This window comes from Equus caballus, chromosome 10, assembly GCF_041296265.1.
Source record: "Equus caballus isolate H_3958 breed thoroughbred chromosome 10, TB-T2T, whole genome shotgun sequence".
Lineage (NCBI taxonomy): Eukaryota > Metazoa > Chordata > Mammalia > Perissodactyla > Equidae > Equus > Equus caballus.
The window spans coordinates 86,004,261-86,021,505 of record NC_091693.1 but is presented as its reverse complement, the minus strand read 5'-3'; the positions used below and the strand labels follow the sequence as shown (position 1 = coordinate 86,021,505).

At 42.6% G+C, this 17,245-nt stretch overlaps 1 protein-coding gene across 4 annotated transcripts in view; it reads left to right on the top strand.

Annotated features, from left to right (window-relative positions):
• STX7 (syntaxin 7) overlaps positions 1–17,245 on the top strand; it is a 47,488-nt gene that overhangs the window by 17,483 nt on the left and 12,760 nt on the right. For 2 of the 4 annotated variants that reach the window (XM_070223880.1, XM_070223878.1), the window contains 2 exons: positions 12,381–12,542; positions 16,006–16,075. In XM_070223880.1, the coding sequence (XP_070079981.1) occupies positions 12,404–12,542; positions 16,006–16,075 (209 nt within the window). In that variant the 5' untranslated portion in view covers positions 12,381–12,403. The remainder of the gene's footprint in view (positions 1–12,380; positions 12,543–16,005; positions 16,076–17,245) is intronic. The other 2 variants (XM_023651103.2, XM_070223879.1) reach the window with 1 other exon arrangement.

Genomic DNA, 17,245 nt, shown 5'->3' with positions numbered 1-17,245 from the left:
ACTTTTTTTCGCTTTCCCCTCACGTAAGCTCTGTGAAGGTCCTTGTTGTGGACTGAATTATGCCCTCCCTCCCCCCCCCCCCCCCCCCCCCCCCCCCAGAATTCATGTTGAAGCCCTAACACTCCATCTGACTGTATTTGGGGATAGGGCCTTTAAAGAGGTAATTAAGGTTACAAGAGGTCATCAGGGTAGGGCCCTAATCCAGTAGGACTGTTGTCTATATAAGAAGAGTAAGATATACCAGGAATGCACAGGCACAGGGAAAAAGCCACGTGGGGACACAGCAAGAAGGAGGCCAAGCCCAGGAGAGAAGCCTCAGGAAAAGCCCACCCTGTTGGCCCCTTGACCTTAGACTTGCAGCCTCCGTCCGGAGCTGTGAGAAGATCCAATTCTGTTGGTTCAGCCACCCGGTCTGTGGGGTTCCGCTGCGGCAGCCCCAACAAACTGACACAGCCTTGTGCCCCCTGGCCTGCTGCCCTGGGATTTAAAGTTATGGGAAACCCAGATGATGCTGAAGTTTGCTTTTAAACCCTGAGATTCTACACTTTGTTGTAAGTTAGTGTATTTCAAAAAGGAATGTGCATTACTGTGCTTGGGAAGATGTTATTGATCACAGGATGTAGAATGAGAGAATACTAACTTTTGGGACTTTAATGAAAAACTCAGCATTCCAGAGGATGTTTCCATTTGCTAAATAGCACATTAATAAGAAGAGTAGTTAAATATAGAAATACCTGTATTAAACATGCGTTCAGTATAACATTTACTTCTTTTTAAAGCCATTACTGATAATGATTATAAAGGTAAGCCAAGACTAATAATGTGAAATCAGTTGAATTTTCAATGCTTTTATACCAACATCGCTTGCCTGTTACAGTGTTTCTACTCATTGGCAACATAAGGAAAACAGCTTTAAAGTCAGTTTACATACTCTTTTGTTTAGTAATAAATCTGAATGGCTACAGAAGTATTTACACATAATTATATTCTTTCATTTTTTTATGAAAATGAGATCATACTCTACATATTGTTTTGCTGCTTGCTTTTTCTCTCTTCTGTATTGGCTGCATAATTTTCTGTTATATGAATGTGCCGTACATCATTTAACTAACCTCGGTTAGTGGACATTTTTTCCGAAGATTCCATGTTTAAAAGTCGGAGAACTTACCATTTATGCTGCCTCCACAGATGAATCCTTCTGAGTTCTATATCGATAGAGTGTGATGCTGAGTATATGAGAAAATTCTCATATCTATGTTTCCACACCCTATTTGGAAATTATTATAATTACTAGATTTTTTCACTGTAAATATATTTAATATGTTTAGTAACTGTATTACAGAGTGACTTCTCTTTCATTAAAATAGAGTTCATGGTTCACTGTGTCACAGCTGCTCAGCCACCCGATGATGCTGCCTGTCTGCACATTTCAGTTGCCCGGTGCTGATGTCCGAGCTGGACAGCAGGAGTTAGGTTGGGCTGGTTTAGTTTTTGTTTCCTGTAATGGTCTAGACAATTGTTGTCTTCATTCTTTGACTCTTTTTTTGTTGTTTTTCACTAGCTACTGAGCAATACATTTGATTAATATTTTTGGTAATATTTTGATTGCCTTTTATACTTATTCCAGATTAGTTTTTTCCTTAAAGCAGGTATTAAGTGATTTGCTTATTAATTTATTTGAAAGAACCTGAAGGTTGTCCAAAGTAGTGTTCTGTGAGTCTTGGTACATTTATTTTTTCCAGTCTTCCTTGTTGTTAGAGTATCAATATCACGGTCATTATTAGAAGAAACCATTGATCGTTACAGTAGCATATTATCAATATTGAATATGGCCTCCTACTTCTCTGGATAATTTGGTCTTCATCCCATTTAAAGGCCAAGAGAATGCCCACAGACATCAGCAAGACCTCCTGCAGGCCTGTGGACTGCCATTTTCCTGGTGGGGAGTGTGTAAGCCTTTAACTAAAAATCCAGCCGCGGCCGCTTGTTTGTGACTACCCAGAGCGCTGCCTTCCTGCTGGGGCTCAGGAGGAGCTGGTTGGGGTGCCCCGCACAGCCAGTGATTTCACCTGCGTAGTATTGCCCATCCACCCTGCCTTATTCAAACATCTCTTTCTGGAAGGTTTGTAAGTTAGTATCTTTTAACTCTCTTTTATTAACTGTTTCCTCTGTGCCTTGTATTGGGATTTTGTATCTGTATTTTGTACCTTGTTATTTGGCCTTCCAGCCTGCCCTGTCAGGTGAGGAAATTTCGGTTTGAGTGTTAAGTCACTTACTCTGTTGGTGCAGCTGTTGCGTGGGGAGGCTGGTACCTGAACCTGGGACGATCTGAGTCACAGACCACTGTGCTTTTGGGTCTTGTGTCATGTTGTCCCAGGGCATTTCTTGTGCTTCTATGTGCAGTCGTTCATTCCATGAGGATTTATTAAGCACGTATGGTGTGCTAGGCCCTGTCTGGCTGCTGGAGATATGTCAGTGAATAAAGTAAACAAGATACCTTCCTTTATGGAGTTAACCTTTAGTGAGAGAACACAGACATAAAATAAGTAAATTATATAGTGTACTGGAAGGAGATGTTAAGTGTTATGAAAAGCAGCAATGACAAAAAACATACACTGTGGGTCTGGTATCCTTGGAGGGGATTGCATTTGTAAATGGGATACGGGGGGAGCCAGGCTAGGCCTTACAGAAGAGAGGATAGTTGAACAGATATCTAAAGGAAGTGAGTGCATCCTTCAGTGTCTGGGGAAAGAATGTTCTAGATGGGGAAATGGCATGTACAAGGCCCCTGAGGTGGGAGCATGCCTGTGGTATTAGAGGAGTGGTGAGGAGGCCAGTGAGCACAGAGGGAGGAGAGAGGAGGAGCTGGGGTTGGGTTGGGTGGGGCCTTGTAAGCCATTGTAGGGACTCAGGCTTTTACTGTGAGTCGAACAAGGGTTTTGAGCTTTTAAATAAATGGAGTGTGGAAGCAGAGATATGAGAACTGTATCATATAGTTAGCATCACACTCTATCTGTCCCGCACTCAGAAGGATTCATTTGTGGAGGCAGCTAAATGGTAAGTTCCCCAGCTTTACAACATACAATCTGAGGATAAAATGTCCACTAACAGAGGTTTGGTTAAATGATGTATGGCACGTTCATTAATAGAGGAGGCACGGTGTTGGGCGCAGCCAGAGTTTGGGATCTGTCAAGTGGTTAAGATGAATGGAGAGAGGGGCTTGAGGATACCTGCAGGAGAGTGAACATGATGACTGACGGTGGAGTTCATGCTGGGTCAGGAGGCAAGTGAAGACATGGGGGGAAGTGGCAAAGCCATGGGACCAAAGGTGGTAGGTCCTGGTGGGCCAGAGGCTTGTGGAGTCAGGGTACCAGTGGGAGGGAGCTGAACATACAGGAGGTGGTCATTTGTAAGTGGCGTGTATGAAACTGAGATGTTGGAGGAGTTACAGCTATAGATAATGAGAAGGCATTTGGTATGATCTTGAAGTGTGTGACTAAGGTAGGATGGAGGAGGAGATCAGTGGAGAGGTCTGCAAAGACCTGAGGCCAGGATGGTGGAAGGACCATCGATGTGTCTTGAAATCACCAAGAATTGATACAGGAGCCAGGAGCTAAAACCATCAGAAAGAGGGGGTGTGGCCTAAGCGACCCCAAGCGACTTCAGCTGCAATGGATCATGATGGTGGGTCTCCTGCTTCCGTGTGTCTGATCTGTCTCGTGCTCCTTGTCGCTCAGTCTTCATTTCTGAATTTGTCATTCTCCTTCTTTCCTGAGTTCCTCTCACTTTTTCTTCGCCAGTGCCTATAATCTGACCATCTCATCTATGAGTTCTTTCATGATCTTCCTTTAAAACTGCAATTGCCTCATTGAGTTTTTTAAAAAAAATTTGTGGCGCTATTTTGGGTTATAATTTCCACCTGATCCACTTTGTGGCAACGTTTTTTCCTGCTGTATTTTCTTTGTAGGGAGTTTTGCTGTTCTTTTTGACAGCTTTTTTATGGTCTTTTGTGTAGTTGCTGTCTCTTTTCTTTTGCTGTTCAGTGGAATGAGTTTGACTTTCCTGGCGGGATTGCTGTGAAGGGAGAGAGCTCCTGTCTCTCTGTCCTGCCCTGAGGCGCTGTTCCCCCCCCCCCCCCCCCCCACCTCTCAGAGCCTAGCCTGGTGTAGAAGGGCTTCCCCTCCATTCTGATGTCCCCCACTTGCTCCATTGGCCCCTGGATGCACCTCTTTCTGAGGCGTCCGCCTCCTCTTGGAGAGAGGGGTTCTTTCAGAGATCAGCAGCCTCTGGGTCCCTGGGTGTGGTCCCAGCCTCCCCTTCCCGCGTCGCCCAGCAGAGTGCCTGCACCTCTGAGCTATGCCCCCGGTGCTGTCAGCCCGGCCCCACTCAGGGAGCCAACATCTTCTTGTGCAAGTGGGTGTTTGCTGCTGACGTCTTGGAGTCGGCCTCCTGTTCCCCTCTGCAGTGCCCCTTATTCCCCACCCCAGCCATATGGCTTCCCACTCAGGATCTGCTCTGTTGCTTTTGGCCACATGTACATATTTTTTAGGTTTTTTGGTCTTAATTTCTCTGAAAATAGGACTTCTGTGGGTTTTCTTTTTTCCTCCCTCTTTGTTCTATATGGCTTGAGGCAGGAGGAAAAGGGAAGATTCAGAAACAAACTTCTAGTGTGTTCCTGTAGGCAGCAGCAATCCGTTTTCAGTGTTTTAGCAGCATCTGGGTCTCAGTGTCTTGGCAGAGAGGACCGATCAGGAACTGGGGCTGAGGAAACCGTGTGAGAATCCCTGCCGTGTAGACTGGAGGTGAGCCTCATGCCATGGCCTGTACTCAGCTGCCTCTGGAGCAGGAGAATTACTGGGCCAGCTGGTAGGTGAGAGGAGAGAAGCTCGTCGAGGAGCTGGGCCAGGAGGGCTCAGGAAGGTGAGGACTGGAAGGAGGAAGCTTCCCCGTGGGCAAGTCCTCGCCTGTGTTTGCTGTTGGCTTCACCTTCTCAAGGGGCCGCGTCTTCCTCTGGGCCTTGTTTCCTCTGATTCTGGCCTCTCTCAGAGCAGGTAAACAGCAGGTCCTGTGATAAATGTTAGGACTGAACAGCTTTGCTAAGAGAGAGCTAGCGATGTTTGCCCGTCTTAGAAATCCGAAGTATTGTTATATGCAGCTTTCAAATGATTTGTTTCTGTACTTGATTTTTAAGAACCGTGCTTTCACATTTACCCCTTTGTTAATCTACAGTAGCTTTAAAATGCCCTCAGCTTCCACTTGGTTAACCTGTATGCCTGTCTACGGTTGAGGTATCTGGGGAGAAAACCAGTGAGAGATTTGGAAATTCCGTGTGTTCCACGCTTGGGGCTGCTTCGTGGAGGCAGACGGGCCTGCGGGTGTCGAGCGCGGGGAAGGAGAGGCGCCGCCGTGGGCGTGGCCCTGGGGCGCAGGCTCCCCCGGCTTCTCGGGACTCCTCCTGTGGGAAGGAGGCCCTTCTTCGCCCAGCCCGGCTCCTCTCCACAGCTCACAGCAGCTCTTTCCCACAAGGGAGATAAGCTCCTCGTTCGGGTCACAAGACAGAGCATGAGATAGGCAGCGTATTGGAAAAAAGCCCACAGTTATTTTAGTCGCTTTCTTTCCAATTCTCTTGGGAGTTTTTCCACTTGTGATGTGCTTTTCAGAATTCTAGTAGACTTTTATTTTTTCTTGATATATGAAATAGACTAATTCACTTGATTTTTTTTCTTAGAACCTTTTTGTGTTGTTACTTATTTTCAACTAGCTGATACAGATATTTTCTCATGACCCATTATCCTACACACCTTGTACTCTGTAATGGACCTAAGCTAAGGATTCTAACTCTAATTACAATCAACTTACCAGTGACAGCATCTCGTGTTCTATAGAGATCTCTGCCATTTCCAGAATGTTCTCATAAATGTCACCTCCTGTCATCTTCCAAACCTCCCTTTAAAACAGACAGAGGGTTCAGTAGATGAGGAGAGAGTAAAGTCTACAACAGAGTTTTTTTTTTAATATTTAGTTGTGGGTTTTTTTGTTCAGTTTCAATTCTGTGACTTGTATGTGACTGCTAGATGCTTGTCACTGTCAGGCAGTAGCTGACTCTTCCCTCCTAATTGTGGGTTATAACTATTGTGTGTCAATTGATATTTATCATTCTCTCTGCAAGTCTCATAACTGTATTGAGATTATTAAGGTTCAGTACCCTCCTAAAGCATGGTTCACATTAGTTAGTTAAGATACATCAGTAAGAATGTTCTCACCGTCTCTCTCTGACTTTGGAGAAGAACGAGAACCACTTCGCATGTCAGCTGTCATCTGTTGGGCTCTTCCTGTGTCCAGTACAAGGTGCCCACAGGCACTGTTCTCAGTCAAAGTTCATGACAACGAGAGAGGGGATTTTCTCTCCATTTGACTTGGGAGACAGTTACCGCCTGGAGAGAGGAGGTACCTGCCCCCGGTCAGCAGCCAGGAAGAGTGAGGTCAGGTTTCCAGATGAGGCTGTCTGGCTCCAAGGCTGCTGCTGGTCAGCAGTAAACTCTGCGTCTTCCTCAGTGTGATGTGGGTGGGGCTGAGTCAGAACCTCAAAATCACTTGTCCAGGGATCTTACTAACCATTTTTTCCCCTATGATTGGCTATTACAACTCTGAGGTATTTTGGGTTGAGCAAGAGATGTTTTGTGCTAAAAGAGAAGATAGCTGTATTGTGTTCTCAGTTATTTGGAGACAGTTCTTTGAAGGTGCTCTGTGTGCCTATTAGGGCTGGTGCAGGGTGCCCCCCGCAGCCTGTGAGCTCTGACAGGTGGCACCGTTCATTACGTAGCTGCTGATACCAATGGCCGCCTGTGGTTTTATGACAAAAAAAATACTCTTTGCTATGAAGCACTCTTTCTTAAGTAATCCACTAGATGGCAGCAGACCCGTGTGGAACAGAAAGTGTGTCTGGTACTGACGATGATGAAGAACCAGAAGGCGAGCTGTTTTGGTTTTGAGGAAATAATAATACACCTTTTCGGATGTGTAGGAAATAAGGTCCCCCTTATGTTATGAAAAGTGTAATATATTCTTTAAAGTCACCTCTGTAGAAGTAATGATGCAAATAGTTCTAAATTGTAGATATGCAAAAGTAATTTGTTCTTTATACTCTTGTAAAGGTGCATCCTAATTTAATTGTATCTCCGTATATGAGGTGAACTTTTCTTCAAGAAACTGTTTATGGTCATGTAAAGAATTCATTCCTTAATTTTCATGTTTTATGAGGTTTTTGTCCTTTAAAGTTGGCCATATGCCAGTTAAAATTGACTGTGGCTGTCCTGTAAATTCACAGTACCCCAGGCCAGATAATGAAATGAAATTCTGTAGAACCGACTTGGGAGAAACTAGGAATGATTATCGTTTTTTCCAGATCACCATCCTGTTTGTCATCTACTTAGAAACCTTTCTTTGTCTCCCTTTCTCTAAACTAATTTTTCTTAAACATTTTTGAACATAGTCAACTTGGACATGGCAAAAGAGCCAGTGAACCATTATCCTACTATTCAGATCTTCCAGAAGAAAAAGAACTAGGACGTAGCCCCAGACTGGAGAGTAATAAAATAAGAGAGTGATAACAACACAGCAGTTTGTCGTTATTGCCGCTGAGTGGATTCCAACCCCTAGCCCTGCTGTGGACAGCAGAGGGAACCCTGCCCGGTCCCTTTTTGTGCCATCTATTGCCTTCCATGCTGTGTCAGACAATGCTCCACTGCTATTCACAGGATTTTCATGGCCAGACTTTTTTGAAGTTAGGTGGCCAGGTCCTTCTTCCTAGTCTTTCTCCGTCTGGAAGCTCCGCTGAAACCTGTCTACCCTGGGAGCCCCTGCTGGTATTTGAAATCCTAGTGGCACAGCTTTCAGCATCACGGCAATGTACAGCCGCCACAGTGTGGCAACCCACAGACAGATGGTGCGGGTCCCTGAGCGGGGAAGGAATCTGGGTCTCGCCGGTGAGAGGGCTAGATCTTAGCCATCAGACCACCAACAATACAGCAATTACTCTACAAAAATGTTCATCCAATACAATCAAAAAGTAACCACAATTCTGTTTCTAAATTAAAGTGAGAAAAGGTGCAGTTGAAACTGATAACCCATACACACCAGCACGGATGATGTACTGATAACATATGTTTTCTGAATATTGGAGAAATTCAACTCAGTGCGCCTGCAGGTTCAGTGGAAAATTTGCAACATTGTTAAATTTTGTACAAGATAAAGTTAGTAATGTAATGAGTACTTACTAACTCAAGTAACATGCTGAATTGAGTTTGTAAATACAAAGTTATAGTAATTTTTATTAATTTAGGAGAGGGGTCAGTCAACTTTTTCTGTAAAGAGCCAAATAGTAAATATTTTAGGTTTTGCAGGTCACATGTGGTCTCTTGCGTATTCTTCTTTTTTGATATTTTTGTTTTGTTTTTTGTTAATTCTTTAAAAATGTAACAACCGTTCTTAACCGGAGGGCTATACAGAACCAGGCTGTCGGCCCCTAAAGGCCATCATTTGCTGACCTCTGGTGTAAGAGGATAAAGCTAGTCCTATGTAAAATGTCTCTGGAATCTTGCCAGTTCATGAGACCTGAAGAAAGGACAGGCAGTTATTTCCTGATCAGTTTCAGCCAAACAGAAGGGTCCTCCTGATCACTGGTGGGCCCTGAAACGTACGTCTGAGCAGCTCAGCTTCTTTAAATTACTCCTTCAAATTAGGAACTTACTTTTCCTTTGTTTGCTTTGGCAGCTATCGTACACCTGGATTATAGAATAATCTTTTTGCAAGTCTTTTCGCTCTTTTAGCACACAGAAAAATATTGTTTGAAAACCAAGAAATCTACATTCTAAGCCCAGCTTGTCTGGTAAATAGGTACGGTTTCTCAGACAAGTCAGTTATCCTGTCTGGTTCTCAACCTCATTTATAAAATAGGATTGAACTAATGCCGTATAATATGTTTGCTAAATTTGATTCTATAATTTCAAATTTATGTTTCCATGGGCCCTTTGTCACCCGATCAGATGATAACCCTTTGTTGATCCTCAAGTTTAGAGCTGTACAAATTCAAGGAACACAGATGAATCGGTGCTGATGTCCGAAACTGCTCCCCTGTGCCGGGTTCATAGCAGTTGCCCAGTAAGTGTTTGTGGATGAATGAACAATAAATGAGCACCCCTATCTATCTTTCTTGACTCTCCCCTTCTGTATACCTTATGTCTTAGAAATACATGTCACCTCTTATATAAGATTTGATCTTTCTAATGCTCTTTTGTGGTTCAGTTTTAAAAATGTTCGTTGAGTGTCGACAGTATAGTGGGTTCTAGAGATGCAGTAATGAACAAGACCTAGTCCTTGCCTTTACAGAGTTTACCTTCTGGTGGAGGAAACCAGTAGGTAATCTGATCATTTCAGTTTATGTCTGAGTGTGGTATCAGAGGTTGGAGTCTCCAAAGTAAATTGTCCTGCTTCTTACACCTCAAAACCAATACCGGTGCCACCTCCACTAAGGCTTTTTGGATTGTCCTCCAATAGAACACCTGTTTTGCAGGTCCTTGTTTGAAGCAGTTTCATAGCGTTTATTGCTACTGCTTCCTTTCTGGATTTATATGATGTCTTTTTTTTTTTTTCTAGATTACATGCTGCTTGAGTAAAGGGGGCTTTGTCTTACGTTCGTATTTATGAAAAGCATCCAGCACTCATTAATTAAATGCATTCTATTAGGCGATCACATAGTGGTTCCATTCTTAAGAAACTTCACTTTATGAGATACTGTGTTATTGAGATAATTGTTTCAGAGTGAAAAGAAGGTTATCAGCTAAAGCATTTGACTTGTAAGGAACTTCAGTATCAATAAAACCTAAATAGCACTAAGTAAATCTAGCTTTTGCTTATAACCAGCTTCAGAGTCTGGCCTTTCTTTGCGCAGTTGTGCCCGGGACACTCATAGGGAATCACCTGTGTTACTCACGGTGGATAGGCAAGGCTCCCAGACTCTTGGAGTAGTGTCGTTACTTCAACAACCGGCTTTTTCTCCTACGACCGCTTCTGTGATGGTGCTTCCCAGCAGTCATGACGTGATGACCCAGAAGATCCCAGTGCAGTAAGAGTTCTGGGTGTCAGGTGGCCAAAAGTAAACATCTGTTACAGTTCATCCTTTTTGTTTCCTACAGTGAATATGTTTCCCTTTTTTGCTTACTTGAGCTTGAAAAAGAAAGCAAGCCCCTGTCTCACATAGTGCTGCTGTCCATCGTGGAACCTGAACTCCTCTCCTGTTTCCACAAAAGGGGCGAAACCAAGGCCTCTGTAGTTCCTGCACCCACTGCCAGGGCTCGCGGGTGACTTCCAGCCCAGTCCTCAGCGTCTGCAAGGCTGAATCACAGGGTCCTTAGCTTGCGGACCGGCATGTAAGGGTAACCACGAACAGCACACCCTGTGTAAAGCACTGAAGGATGTGGATAGAGAAGGAGACAAGAGTTAAATTGTCTAAATACATGCATCCCAGAGCAAGGAGGAAAATATTGACAGGTGCCGTCGTCGTCGCTCTGCAGCTGGAAACAAGGCTGAGTCTGTACTAATGCTTTTCTCCTTAGTAGCCCCTCCTCGTTCCTTCTGCCTTCTCTCAACATCTCGGCTGTTTGGAGTCACCCTGACTTTCAACCCTGGGGCCTTGCTGCTCCTGCCACATGCTATATGGTACTCACGCTCATGACTGAACAGTATCAGCTGGTTCCCTCCAGCTCATGTCCTGAGCTTTATTCACACGCCCCCCACCCCTGGGTGTGGGCATACCCCTACATCCCCCTAAGAGTCAGCTCAGTCGCCGTATCCCATCTTGGCCCCAGGTAGTCACATGTGGCCTCAGCTTCTCAGGCAGAGACACAGTTATCATCCTCGCTTGGATATTGTCTCTAAATCAGCTCAAGGGATGGAAGAAAATTTGCAAGTGGGTAATTAGGTGTAAATGTGAAGTATCTCTCTTCACTTGCACTCCTGAGTTCCCCAGTCTAAGTTTTCTTTCTCACTTTGGATGAAATGGCACCCTGGAGCAGTGGCTTTTTGTGAGCCTAAAGACCTAGCACTTCAGCTTCCCAAGATGTTATCTCCCAGATGACACCATAATCAAGTCTTCACATGGCCATTAAACATTCCACCAGTGCAGCAGCTTCTAGATAATGGAGTTCTGGTAGATCAGTGAATCCCATTGTCCTTGGAAAGTCTGTTAATATTTTTCTCTGCAAAGTGAATATCTTGATCAGAACCACTGGTCTGTGGAATCCCATGATTGTGACTAATACATGGATTGGAAGCTGGTAGAATCATGTGGGGAGGGGAGTAGAGTAAGCGTAACGAGATCCATAGTCCTGCTATTTTGGTGAACATGAAGTTCTGCCTCCACCAAGATGGAAGGAGTGCAGTCAGCTTGCCACTGGGTGGCTGGCTGATACCCCCAAGAATGGCGCCATATTACGGTCATGCATTGCTTAAAGACAGGGATGTGTTCTGAGAAATGCATCCTTAGGCAATTTTGTCCTTGTGTGAATATCATAGAGTGTACTTACGCAAAGAGACGGTATAGCCTACTACGCACCTAGGCTCTGTGGTACTGATCTTATGGGAGCAGGTCGTATATGCAGTCTATCATTGAGTGAAACGTCATCATGTGGTGCATGACTATGTTTACTTTTGATTGTTTTTGCTGCAAATTGATACCATGGCATTGCCAGTAATCATGTTCATCTGAGAAAGGGTAAGTCCATGTTGGTGAGCCTTCGTGTGGCTTTTATTTCTATAACCATTGCTAGTTTATTATCCCATTGAACAGGTGCTGGAGGAGTTGGGGTGAGGGGCAGGCTGAATGACATACATAGAACAAAACAGAGAGAGAGATACACCAACAAGATAACATAACACCTCATTCATAGTGGGCAGCTCAGGTCACCAGGTTACCTAGAACACCATTGTTTACTTTTTATCTAGGGCTGGAGAGCAAGACCAGAACTATTCCCCAAAAGGATAACATTGGTTTGCCAAAGAGAGCATGATTTTGCTCGAAGATTCCTAAGGACTCCTATGGTTTTCCTCTTGGGACTCACCACTGGTATTGTGCAGCATCCTGATATTACACAGGCGTTTGAGTTACCGTTGCATCAACCAGTTGTTAAAGCCAGGTTGTAGAGCTGCTTGTCCCACCACTTGAATTTCCTGGATAGCCTTTCTTTTGGGGAGTTGCAGCGAGGGCTGGCAACATTTGGGGCATTCAGTAAAATGTGTTGGAGCAGCATAAAATTTTCACCAAGCGTTGTTCCCCGTTTCTATTTGAGACGGCAAAGAAAAGCAATTTGTGATTTCCTTTGCAGGAGTGTGTCAACAGTCCATACAGATGAATGGACCGCGATTCTTCACTGGGAGCAGGGCCCTGGATTTTCATGGACTTTATCTTCTACCTGCTGGCATGCTCAATCCTTCAAGACACCCAAGAGCACATGTTGTTTCTTGCTTTTCAGATCCTAAACGCAGATGTAAGCAGGGCGTTGGACTAGGGTAATGTCCTCAGGAGATGATCGGTATCCTTGAGAACTAACTTGCGGTACAGAGGTACAGAGTGTGTGGGACCGTGAGAGAAGACTGAAGGCTCTCTGCTGTCCCATCCGATTGAGAGCAAACTCCGTCTCATGCTCTCTGTTTTTTAGGAGAGAGCAAAAAGAATTTATGGATCAGCAGGTTTATACAAGGTGCCAGAGATTGTGGCCATCTGTTCCAGTACACAGATCACGTTCTGAGGAGCATTGCAATTGGAGTCACCATCTGAATAAGCTTCTGATGGCCGTCATGACTATTTGCTTTCTGTAGCCTCCAGCCAGGCCAGTTAAATGGGAATAGGAGAGGCGTCCCCACTCCCAGCTTGCCAGGTCTGTGGTGGTGTTTCTGAGCAATGCGACAGGAGTAGGTGTCGCTCTGGTTTACTGCTCTGTTAGTGTGCAGGGCCCCAGCGGCTTTCCGTTGTCTCTTCTTTCTGTAAGAGCCTTACTCAGAGAGGATGAAAAGTGGGGTTGCTGAGGGTAGTGTATCTGTTAGCAAACTAGGGAAATAACCACGTGGTGGGTTTATGCTCCCACTGGGCTTCTCAGAAGCAGTTCTAGTGAATTCTTTTTCATGGCTGAACATTCATACATTGAAGTTAGTTATCCTTTCCAGGATTGATACCTACTTTCAATCTTGTATTGCTATTCATTTTTTCAGTGAATATTATTAAAGTTCCTGTTCTCAATCCGCTTTTGTACTGGCTTGTCTGACCTCTTCTCAGTTGTTTCTAGTTCTTCATCATGTGGATGTTGTTCCTTCTTTCTTATCTCTGTCTCTACCTTTTGTTTTCTTAGGGCTTTTGATTGTGATTGTATTCTTACCTGCTTGTTTTTCTTGATTTTTACCAGGGTGATATGTGAAAAGTTGATTATCAGTGAAGTTGAATTTCTCATACGTTCATTTGCTTGTTGTAAATTTCAAGATATCTTCTGTCCATTTTTCATTGGACTATTTTTCTATTACCGTTTTGTAGGAGTTTTTTCTATATTATGGATATTAACCCCTTAGGTCATCATATGCTGCAGATATTTTCTCCCATGTATAAGCAAGCACACATTATTTATATATAATTGTAATATAGATACATATTTTTCATAGAACATTAGAAATTTTGTTTTGTCAGTTTGTCATATTTTCCCCCATGTTTTTAGTTTTGTATCATACTTAGATAACATTTTATACCTCACGCAAAGATCGTAAATAAGATCATGTAATAAATACATTTCTGTACTTTTTTGTAGCAGTTAAATGGTTCCAACTTTTAGTATTTAAGTTAATAATTTATCACAGATTGATTTTGCTGTATGAGGTAAGACACGGTTCTCTGCTTTCACCCCCAAGTGGTTAGTCCGTTTTCCTGGTGTCATTTATTGAAAGTCTGTTTTTTCCTCCCTTGATAGGACTTTTTTCTGACGAGAACCCTCCTAAGGTGAGCTAGCTGTCTGCCTCTGTCCTAGAGGGGGCCACACCACAGTTTGTCTTATCAGTAAACTTTTTTTGAAAATAAAAGCTTTAAACCCCTGTAAGGTAGTCCAGGAAAATCTGTTGAGGTTGAGAAGGAAATATATAACTAATTACAAGCAGCCATAAGTTAAAAACAGCAAAGAAAATCTCTCCACCCTACAAAAATCTACTATCGAAAAGGAAGCAAAAAGAAATTCTTTGAAACTAGCAGAAGGGTTAACGGTTGCTATTTGCTCCGTGATTCCTCTCCAGTATTTATATTGTTCAGCTTTGACATGGCAGCAGTGTTCACTATATCATCCATGAGCAGAAGGTGTCTTGTGTTTTGGTTACAGTCATTCCCTTGATTCTGTAAATAAATAATGGCTGTTTAAACGCATTGAAGCTGTGTAAATAAACCACTTACTTTAAATGACACGAGTGGATGGGTTGGATTGTTTTTCTCTAGTTCTCGGAAGTGTGAAAGTTCCTTACCCTGAGGTGAATTTTCAGCTTACTTCCACCTGGCATTTGGTTTGTGTACACACGTGCACAAACCTACAGACTCCTCTTTGGTGAAGAGCCTCTCTTTACTGCCGTGGCCGTGGACTTCTGGATCCTGAGCTTAGCATGAATTCTAAACCCCTGGCTTGTGGTTTTAAATGTTTTAAACCTACAGAAAAGTAAAAGTGTAGGACAGTGCACTCTTTGTACCCCCTTCACCGGGTTCACCAGCGGTTGGCATGTTCAGCCTTTGTTTAATCCCTCTCTCCAGCTCAAACTTAAGCTTCTCCAACTGTCCCCACAATTTTTGTTAACAGCATTTTCTTTTTTCTGATTCCGAATCCAGTCAAAAATCATACATTGCCTTTTGGGTGTTTTACTATTTGAAGTTTTTTATTTCCTTAATTTAGACGACACCTCACCCTTCATTTTTTTTGCCTTTGTTACAGTGACATTTTAAAAAGTCCCAGCCAGTTGTTATGTAGATTATCCCACAGTCTTGGTTGGTCTGATTTCTTTCCCAGGGTTAGATTCAGGTTAAATACTTTGGCAGGAGAAACGCTCGGCTCACCTTGTGACTTTGCTGTTGCATCATGTCAGGGTGCTCATGACTTTGTACCGTTGTGGCACTAACTCGGATCTTTTGTTTTAAGCAACACATTCGTCTGTGGTAGAGTTAACTCTTATAATAATGTCGTCCATGTGGTGACACTTGGAGGTCGTGTGAATGTCCTGTGGTTTTAGCCTCCTTTGAGGATCCTTGCTAGAATCACCTGTTACATAGATAGTTGAAAAGTGATTATTGCTAATTCTGTTATTCCTCCCTCATTTATTAACTGTAATTTATTTACTTTATATTCCAATGAATTATGTAATTGTTAGAATTATTTTCCTCCTGATTCTTATGCCAGTAGAGTTAACTGAAAGTCCATGTGCCTTTGTACCAAATGTTCTAATGGATAGAGAAGAAGTGACTATTTATGGATCATAAGTGCAGTTTTTCATGTTAACGTCCCCACACAATTTCCTCTTGAAAATTAATCCATTGTTGGGGCCAGCCCTGGTGGCCTAGTGGTTAAGTTCTTAAGTTCAGTGCACTCTGCTTCAGCTTCCCGGTTTGGTTCCCGGACACAGACCTACACTGCTGTGTTAGTGGCCATGATGTGCTGGCGGCCCACATACTAAAAATTAGAGGAAGATTGGCACGGATGTTAGCTCAGAGGGAATCTTCCTCAGGAAAAAAATAAATAAATAATCCGTTGTCACTAACTAGATTTAAATCGTTTCTTTTTTCTTCTTTTTCAAGTAATGTTTCCTCTCTCTCTCTTTGTTTTTCTGTCTTTTTCTAACTGCCCAGTTGCTTGTATTAATTTCTAACTGCCCAATTGCTTGCACTAATTTCTGTTGCTCTAACATTTGTAACAATTATACATTTATTTTCCATCATAATAGCCGCAGAAATACAGAGGACTCTGAATCAGCTTGGGACACCTCAGGATTCACCTGAATTGAGGCAACAGCTGTAAGTATGTAATTAAACAAAAAAGAAAAAAGAGAAAAAACACCTGTTGTAATGTTCCTTGATGGTGGGTAGTGTTATGTTTACTGGAGAAAATGGTGGAAAATTAATACAGTATTTCTGCTTCCTTATTTGTACCAAGCTTTTGTGTAGGTTTCTCCCTGTCCAGAGACTAAGGCAGATGTTTTTCTTTATTTTAAAATAAAATAGATCTGGCTTACTCCATCAAAGCAGAACTTCTTTAGTTGCTTTCTTGTAGCTTTTAAGTATGTTGTTTTTGATGGCTCTGAACAATGGTTCTCTAAGCTTCTCTGTTGGTGTGATTTACTTCCCACAGCCAGCAGGCCCTACAGTGGCCAGACTTGTCCTTGTTTTAGATCCAATGTGTATCCAGTGGGAACTATCCTCCGAAAAGCTCATACCTGCATCCTTGAATTTCAGAAGCATTAGCCTCTGTTTAAAAAAAAAAAAATCTTATAATGACATTATGTAATACGTTTCAGTAAATTAATATGCTGTTAGAAGAACATCAAGAATACTGTGTAGTGTTAGAGATTTTACAGTGTTTTTACACATTTTCTCATCTGAACTTGACAGCATTGGAGTGAGAGCGATCCAAGGAACTATTTCCATTTTGCTGGTAGGGAAAACTTGTCTGTTGGGGGTCTGATGATTCATCCATCATTCTGAATCTAAATCTTCAGTCTTAGTTACAGCTCTAAATTTCAAGTAATATATTTGTAATAAGTGATATGCCAAACAGTGTTAGCTGTAGAAGGGGAAATTGCAAAGAAGAAGAAATTAAAAGATAGGTAATGGTAATTCATATTTTTTTGAAGTACAATTTGAAGAATTTACAGTTATTTCTAATCTATATTATATTTTTCTGCAGTAGATACATGTCAGAGTGGTAAAAATGCCCCAAATCTAAATAATAAACCATGACTTATTAAAATAAAATGGAATAGAAACACATAATTCTTAATAGTTACAATATTTTGCTAAGGTTAATAGTGGAGATTCTGAAAACGTAGACATCATTAAAGTCTTTTTAGAATTTTAATTATATGACTTTTTCTAAAGATTTAAAGAGGCATATTAAAGACAGAGCGCTTGGTAAGTAGATTTAAGTAGGTTATAATTCTTCCTTATCAGTCAAATACAGATGTAAAC